The 9,162-nt window shown below is 46.7% G+C and overlaps 1 protein-coding gene across 1 annotated transcript; it reads left to right on the top strand.

The window, feature by feature from the left end:
• Nucleotides 1-5,105: 5,105 nt before the first annotated feature.
• H257_05451 (hypothetical protein) lies at nt 5,106-5,387 on the top strand (the record flags this gene model as incomplete). The annotated part of the gene is made up of 1 exon (XM_009830341.1): nt 5,106-5,387. One exon carries the CDS (start codon nt 5,106-5,108, stop codon nt 5,385-5,387), a length of 282 nt encoding a protein of 93 aa, XP_009828643.1.
• Between the last annotated feature and the right edge of the window lie 3,775 nt (nt 5,388-9,162).

The raw sequence follows: 9,162 nt of genomic DNA, 5'->3' as shown, positions 1-9,162 counted from the left end.
GAGACAGACAAATGAAAAATAAAAATCGTCAATACAAACTTGAAGATATATTTAATTGAATCTGTACAATTTCAGAATTATTTATGGAATTCGCAAGGTGGTTCACCTTGCGCTGCATACAAAATTGCCTATTTCACCTTGCTTTTTCTGGTTAATGGCGATTTCACCAATCCCCCAAAATAGGCAAGTTTGGCAACAGTACTGTACTGTACAGTCTGCACTATAAGTATAGCCGCACCCTAAAATTTTGGCTTCACAAAAGATCTGCTAATACTGCAGCCACGCTAGTTGTACGTGCAGAAATGTAATAAACCAAAACGGCATTCCCCAAAAGGATTAAGGGCTGCTCGTTGCCGTTCACAAGAAAAACCAAAAAGTTGGAAAATTTGGTTGCACAATAAGTACATGTATAGACGCACTTTCAATTCGAAGCTTCTATTGGACATTTTTCTGCACTTTTTAGTCAATTATTAGCCTCCAAATTGGTCCACATGTTTATAATCATGACAAGCTATTACCATTAGCAATCTCAAAGTGAAAAAGCGACACTCAGGGATGCCAAGGGGGTCAAACATCACCGAGCAACAGAAGGGCCAGAAAATGGATTTTCTTGCTACATCGCCAAAGCAATCCAGCAAAGCGACATACTTGTACGTTCGTTTGTCCGAAGTATCGGCAAACCAGGGCCGCAAAAAAAGCATGGAAGACCCTCCAAGCTCAAGCGCCGTGACGTCCGACGAATCTTTCGACTCGCCACCCGCAAGAACATGTCGTGCAAGCAGATTTCGGCTGCACTAGAGGGTAAAGTAACACGAAATACTATACTTAACGTGTTAAAGACATCTAAATTCGCCAAGTACATCAAGCGCCGGTGCTGAACCCTCAATGTACTAGTAGTTTCGATTCATTATATCGATGCACAACACACAGACAAACTGTTTTACTGTAAATGTGCTCGAACTGTAAACGTGCTCGATCTGTATGTACTTTCGCACTTTCGCCACGCAAGTGACTAGTAGGTTGCGTGGCGAAAGTACTCACAGTTCGAGCACGTTTACAGTTCTTGACATCATGAACACAGATTCGTCAAGCTAAATAGCGATAAATCCCACGGGTGGACTAACGGTGGAGTTGCCCTTACTCTCGCGACAACATGATTCAGAGCAGTGCATATTTGTCTGTAGGATCTGTACTCCAAAGTGATATCAAGTACGCAGGGGCGAGTGAGCCTACAGTACTTCAACGCCCCTGTCTACATTCTTGCAATACCGTTAATCATCAAATGATTTACGTCGTGGGCGTGATATATATATCAACTACGTAGCGAGCTTAACTGCTTTCTACTTGTATCTAACTGACACTATATAATCTCGCGACATTAATATACTAGTACGCTTAGTGTACAGTACATCCTTGTCGTACTAACCTTGCATCATTAAAGTGCCCCCCAAATGTATGGAAGGGGTTATGTCCTCCTCCACACACCCCTCCAAGCATTCATACATGTAGTATAAACAGTATAAGCATAAGCTCACCACTCTACAATACCCATGCGTATACTGTAAGGAAAATTACATTTGTCAATACTAATGTTATTGTTTCTAGTATGAGAGGGACAAGATCATTGTGTTCATTGAAACGTACATTTGCTAAGAGTCGCAGCTACATGGAATTTCCATGAGCCAAGTTATACATGGCAGGCCATGTCGCTATGACAACGACAATTACATTATTGACAGTATGGTGATATAAGTAGACATCGTCGAGAATGATCTACAGTGCTATACAGTGCGCGCCAGGTGGATAAAGCCACCCTGTTTTTTTGTAATTGCTTTTGACGTATGTCCTTATTCGATTAGCAGACGTTTATGAACGAATTGATATGCCAATTACAAAAGGATTCCAACTCCACGGGCACAACTACTTCGAAAATGTAGTCAATATGAGAACTTTATGAAAAATCACTGCGCCAGGTGGTTAAAGCCACCTCAGAAAAATCAATGTATTTTCAACACAAATCGCTGTTATTGACCCAAATCAATTTATTACTACGTAGTAGTACTTTGTTTTACCTCCTTTAGCTACTACAACGTCAACACAACGGTCTTGCATCGATCGAATCAACTTGTCGAGATAAGTTTGACTCAAGCCAGACCATGCACGCTTGATGGCCTCGACGAGGTCATGCAGTGTCATAAATTGACGTCCGTTCGCATAAACCGAACGTGCTAGGACCCCCCACAAGTTTTCAATTGGATTTAGGTCGGGAGAAAGGGAAGGGTGGTCAAAAATGTCCACCCCATTCTCCGCAAACCAGGCCCTTGTGGTCTTCGCCCGATGGATTGACGCCCCATCTTGCATAAACGTAAATCTGGGGCCGTAGTGGCAATGACCAAAGGGTAGCAAATAGTTCTCCAATGTTTCGACGTAGTCGTCAGCCTTTTGAATGCCCTCCAAGAAGGCCAACTCTGACAAACCTTTCGACGAAAACGCGCCCCAGACCATGACGCCACCACCACCCTTTTGGCGCGTCAAAAAGGTGTCAGGCTCCTTCCGTAAGTCATGCCAATAGGACTGAAACTCATCCGGTCCATCGAGATTAAACTTCTTCTCGTCGGACCAGATGATTTCAGTCCAATTGGTTGACTCACGGAGGTGTCGCTTGGCATACTCCACCCGCGCGATCTTGTGCTTGGCTTGGAGGTTGGGCATGTGCTTTCGCTTCTCGTAGTTGAGAATTGGACTTTGTTGCAGGCGTCGTTGGCATGTCCGGAGTGAGGCGTCCAAATTCAGGGTGGTCTTGAGCAGTCGCGCGGACGATCCAACCTTGGAGGCTTCCCGGAGCAGAAGTCGGCACGCACTGCCAACGAAAATTCTCGGCTTCATGCCGTTGTATCTCGTGCCGTAGGCCTCTGGGTCGCGTAAATAGCATCTCACAACATCCTTCGACCTTCCAAGCTCGCCTGCGATGGCCTTGTTGGAGTATCCGGCCTTGCAGAAGGCCAAAATTGCGCCTTTTTCAGCAGGAGAAAGCTGAGCGTCTTTACCCATCCTATGGCATTCTTATTGTTCGTTGTCGGGGTGTATTTGTGTGTTATAGTGCTTACCATGCACGTGACAAAAGTCTGTTAGCTGTGCGTGGGGTGTAGTTGCTGCTTGGGGTCTGAATTGCATGTGGCTTTATTTCCCTGGTGCGGTCAAAAAACGTTCATGTTGCAGTCAACAACGCTCAACTCAACCAATTGACCTAAAATTCTATGTGAAAACTCCACCAATCATACTCGTTTCACTGGTGCATTTTGCGGAGCAGAACTCTTGATTGGCGGGATTTTTCTCTTGAAAAATAGGGTGGCTTTATCCACCTGGCGCGCACTGTAAGTTAAAGCACTGTTATAACCTATAACTGGTGGGAAAGCCAATTGTGAAAGGAAATATCGGCACCCCATTTGACCTGCGACGTCGTTAAGATCACCAATATACCGCAAGATGTTCCTTGTCAGTGATTACCAAGTCTCTACATTTCTGTCTGTAGCTAGGCGATATTCATGGATTTATGTTCTAGTATCGGCCTTCGCGGAGGAATGTCTTAATATTAGAGAGGTTTAGCAACTCGTTCCATTCCGCATCCATAGCTGCGCTCCGACATATGGTGACAAAGTCAGAGTCTACCTCTCAAACATAGTGATGGAAACTGTCAAACATACTGCTCAATCTCAATAATTGACCAATTGGATGGAATCAATTCCATTCTGTACATGTCCAAACGACTCGTGGTACCAATGTCGACGCCAACCATGGCCACACCAGTGAAGCGACGCAACTACACTGACTCATGCATCTGAGACAAGTCTCTCTCGAACTGTCGTTTTTGGGGAGCCGTGGCCTCATCATGGACAAGTCGACGGCTGTCGCGCAGAACCTTGTCGCGTCGGACGAGTTCACTCGCACCGACCTCGACGCCAAGAAGGCGAACAACCGATTCAATGTCACGGCAAGCACAATAACGAGTCTGAACGAGCATCGGAGGTCTCCGAGGAAGTTTCGAAGAAGGTCCTCCTGTTGGACGGCCATTTCGCTGCATTCGACGACTGCGTGATTCACATGAGTCGTCGTCCTTCGGTGGCGATGGTGAAATCGCAGCGTACCCAGAATTACTTACCGGGAGATGCAGGAACATGCCGTAAATTTGACATTCGATCCACTACCGTTAACACGTACTACTCTGGTCCGATATGTTTGCCCAATTTTTTTCTGATTGGCGGAATTCTTTCTAAAAAGTGCTATTGGAAGCAGCGGGTTGGTCCACAAGAAAGCGCAAGATCTTCACATTGATTGGCTAGTTTCTGTCCTTTCCGAATCGTTTTCCTCGAGAATTACAACGCTTCAAACTGAGCCCGTTAGGTCACGACATATAAATCCATCCGGGGAGCCACCACTACTCATTTTGCATTCCTCAAACATCGTCCCAAGCATAACTACCCCATCAAGTATGCCTGAGGTCCACGCAGAGCTCACAGCACGGTACAACTATGTCGTGAGGACCGAAAGGAACCTTAAGCCTACCGAGCGTCGCGCCGTGTACGAACAGCTTCTCGAACGAAGTATTGGAGGCAAGCTTCCTTACGGAGCTATCCAAGATGTTGCACGTTGGTATTACTGCCATTCCAGGACCATCGCACGCATTTGGAAGCAAGGACGGCTCTCTCAGAGCCTTTGCCATGGACTTGCTGACGTCGCAACAAAAATGACGGGTATTACCCCTTTAATTTAATATTCCATGTCTCAAATATCAACACATGTAATTATAGTGTTCTAATGGTTAACTCGTTTAGGGAATTGTGGGCGCAAGAAAACACGAACCACCGAGGAAATCAAGGCCGCTGTTCAGAGTGTCCCTCATTACCAGCGGTAGACCCTGCGTGCTTTGGCTGCGAATAACCAAATTCCAAAGACCACCCTCGTCCGCCACATGAAGGAGCAGAACAGCCTCAAGGCCCGGTTCAGCTACGTCAAGCCGATGCTGACCGACGAAAACACCTGCAAGACTGGACTTCGCCAGGAGCTTCCTTCGACCTTTGTCAGATGGGACCACTGTTTTCTCCATCATGCACGATGTTGTGCTTGTTGACGAAAAGTGGTTTTATCTGACAAGAGTCAAGAAGCAATTCTACGTGTACGACGACGAGGAAGTCGCAGCCCGGTCGGTGAAGTCAAAGCACTTTATCACCAAGGTCATGTTTCTTGCCGCTGTAGAACGGCCCCGCTACGACCACACAAGAAATACCTTCTTTGACGGCAAGATTGGCGTCTGGCCGTTCGTTGAAGTCGTTGCGGCCAAGCGAACAAGCAGGAACCGTCCCAAGGGCGTCCCCGTGACCATGCCGTGACGTTTACAAGTCGTTCGTGTTGGACAAGGTCGTTCCAGCAATTTGCGAACGATTCCCCGTCGGCGATCTGCGGCGAGGTGTACGAATCCAGCAGGACAATGCAAGTCCTCGCCGACATATCACAACGGCGTTGCTACGTAGCTCTGGGGTACAAAATGTCAGTGTGATCAACCATCCGCCGAACAGTCCGGACTTGTCTTAGATTTAGGGTTCTTTAACTCTATTCAAAGTCTAAGGCATCAAAAATGTACTTGAACCATCGAGGAATTAATTGATGCTGTCAAAGCCGCGTTCTTTGAGTTGCCAATGGACACTGTGTCAAAAACATTCATAACCTTGCAAAAAGTGATGCAAACGTCCATTGAAATGGTGGGAAGAAAAACTACACGCTTCCTCGCATGAATAAGAACGCTACCATTGCCGACTTAGCAACGTATAATGTTCAATGTGATGCATCCAGTCTTTAATGCGCACTACTTCAATTGGATCTTCGCCTTGGAGAAGAGTCTCAACAGGAGGAACTGGTGAATTCCCACCAGTAAGTGGACCTCGAAATATAATAAAAATTCATTAACCAGAAAAAGCAAGGTGAAATAGGCAATTTTGTATGCAGCGCAAGGTGAACCACCTTGCGAATTCCATAAATAATTCTGAAATTGTACAGATTCAATTAAATATATCTTCAAGTTTGTATTGATGATTTTTATTTTTCATGTGTCTGTCTCTTTTTGGAATTCGCAAGGCAGGTCACCTTGCGAATTCAAAATTGTCCAAATTGTCCAATCAGATGCCGTGAAATCACGAAATTCGCTGCGTAGATTTATCACACCCTGTTGCGATACATTTCTACTCCTGTGATGGCGGTTGATGCAAGGAGCATTGAGATAATTATGTAGGCTGTGTATGAGAGCAAGATCATGCGATGTGGTATCCCGGACTCGTTCAATTCGAACAGGTCTAGACTTCAGTACATCACCACTTGCCTGCTAAACCAATGAATGTGGTCATCCCTCATTCCACCATCAGTCCGTGTCGGTGCCGTACACCTCCCTACTGAAGTGGTCAAGTGGTTGCGCGGGCGGGTGGCGCAAAACGTCTTGGTGGCACCCATCGCAAGTGCTGAAGCCGTCACTTCAGCACTTGCGATGGGTTCCTACTGTACCAAGACGTCTTGCGCCAGGGCGTTGGCCCACCAGAGCCGTCACGGCATTGCGACCCAACCGAGGCCACAACATAATGTTAGCTTGTAAGGGGAGAACCACAGCATCACACAAAGCTCTACTAAATTCAAGTGTCCAAACAGTTCAAAATTGTAACCCCTTCTGCCAGTACTATAGCCAATCGTGTGTAAGAAGCAAGGTGTGATGTGTTCTGATTGGATATCAAAAAGGAGCAAGGTGACTCACCTTGCTAATTCCATTAACAAGTCATTAAATTTCTGTTGGTTGTTATGATATTTTAGAGTTCGATACAAAAGATAAGATGTTTTGGACATGCTCGGTATACTTAAATGAAGTCAAAACAAGCGGACAAAGATACCGGACCAGAGTAGTACAGGGATCTAAGGCCTATCGAAGTTGCACGGTAGTTATACCCAATCAAATAATTTCTTGTGATACGATGCTGTAATTGGTCAAATTTTTAATCTCCCGCCAAACTTGCAATTCAAAAAAATACTGACCCCACTTTGCGGGGCAATCAAAATGACACGCATTCACGTACCTCATCGCGTTCAAGCTCGAAGCTTTGAAACTCCTTGAGACCTTGTCCGACTACAAGGTAGCTGCGCTCCTTAACGTCGCTCACAGGACTCTCCGCAACTGGCAAAAGCAGCGCAACGAGCTACGAGCTCCTTGCCTACAAAGGCAACAAGAAGCGTCTTAAGGTGCGTCCAGGAGGCTCACCCGAACAGTTCCCGGACCCGCCAGGCCTAGTCCAATACATCAACGACTTGCGTGACGCTGAGCGTGCGCTGAAGACAATGCACATTATCAACTGGATCAAACGAAACCAACGAACGTGGCTGCTGGACTACCTGTCCACCAAAGCTGCAGGGTCCGGCTACAAGTCCCTTCTCCAACTTCTCCGCCGGTTTTGTCGACGCCACGGATTCTCCCGACAACGCCCAGCGAAGAGCATGAAGACACAGGGAGACCTGTCCGAGCTGCGCGACGAGTTTGCGCTGGAGTTCCACCGGTCGTACAGCGCCCACAGCAAGGAGTACGTACAACGTTGACGAAACGGGTTGCTATTACGAAATGCCTCCCCACTACATCTGGGCCGTGCGCGGTGGCAGCTCCAAGATCTCCGCGGGAGAGAAGCACTTCATGCGAATGACAGCGGTGCTCACAGCGCGTGTGGACGGTACCAAGCTGCCTATCATGTTCATCATGAAGGGACAGCCCGGCGGACGCATCGAAACAAACGAGGTGCCTACCTTCCCCGAAGGACACTTCTACGCCGTCCACGAGAAAGCCTGGATGGGCGCACGGGTGTGGAAGCAGTTCTTGCGGTCGGTGCTGCACGACGACATCGAAGAGTGCTCCGTCAACCTAGTCGACAACTTTGAGGCCCATGTGTCGGAGGAGTCGACCAAGATTGTGCAAGAAGAGCTGGAATCTCACCTGTGTGCCATGCCACCGAATGCGACGTCTGTGTGCCAGCCCTTGGACGTAGGTGTCATGGCGCCCTTCAAACGTCACCTACGTGAGTTGTGGCTGTATGAGGAGATGATGGACAGTGACGACGAGGATCCCGACTCACTGACTGCAAAGCAGAAGCGCCTAGCCATGATCAAGCGTGCGATTGCGGCGTGGGATTTGGTGACACCCGAAATCGTCCGAGGCAGCTTCGAGAAAGCGCTGGCTTGTGGGCCAACGCCTGGAGAATAAGGGATTAAAAAAATGCAGGACAATGTTTTTCATTATTATATATGTTTTGTATGATTTTTTTTATTTGTGCTTGAATTTTTTTATTTCTTGAGAAAAAGTTTGACACTGCCCGGGAATTGAATCCGGGTCCCTTCCTCTATCCTTTGATGCCGTCACACTTAAGCATTGCGCCACCGCGTCAAACGCTTTCGCTTACACTCGAAGCATTGTATCAATCAAGTCGACTTTTTTCATTGTAACGCAAGAACTAATATCCTTCAGAAAACTTGGCCTGTGGCATTCAACTTGCTTGTAGATTAGTGGCTCCTTGATTGTCTAATAAAATGACCTCCAAAATATAAATCCGGACTCAACTCGAGCCAATAAAAATGGGCATCACGTCTCCGATTGGCAGGAAAGGCTTGCGTACTTTGAAGTAAGGCAGCCAACCACCATCAAGTATTTGCATTCCACCCGAAGAAAAGTAGGCCTTAAGTTCCGTAGATCCCTGTAAACGGTCATTGCCGTGATGTTCACAGAATTGCTGACTCCTTTCGTCCCTTTCCCAAATCTCTCGTTTGACAAACTGATGATTCTGCGCTACTTGAAGGGTTAAAAAGGGTATTTGCCTCACCACCTGTCGGATAGGATGTGAAATTTAATTCCTGATCATACATTTACCTATATATTTATAGAAATTTACAATCCGTTCGCTACCCGTTCTATATCAGAAAGAAAACGTTTCATCCCCGCATGTGCACATACTGTATGCAAGAAAAATTCGACACATGACACATACGCGCATGAGCAAAGTGCGGAACTTTGGTGGGTGAATACATAGGCTAGGAATGACGACGAGGGATGGGAGGCATACCAATTTGTAAAAACTACAAATTTGTCCTCCA

Source organism: Aphanomyces astaci (genome assembly GCF_000520075.1).
Source record: "Aphanomyces astaci strain APO3 unplaced genomic scaffold supercont1.10, whole genome shotgun sequence".
NCBI lineage: Eukaryota > Oomycota > Saprolegniomycetes > Saprolegniales > Verrucalvaceae > Aphanomyces > Aphanomyces astaci.
The sequence above is the reverse complement of the archived record's forward strand: the minus strand, read 5'-3'. Positions and strand labels throughout refer to the sequence as shown.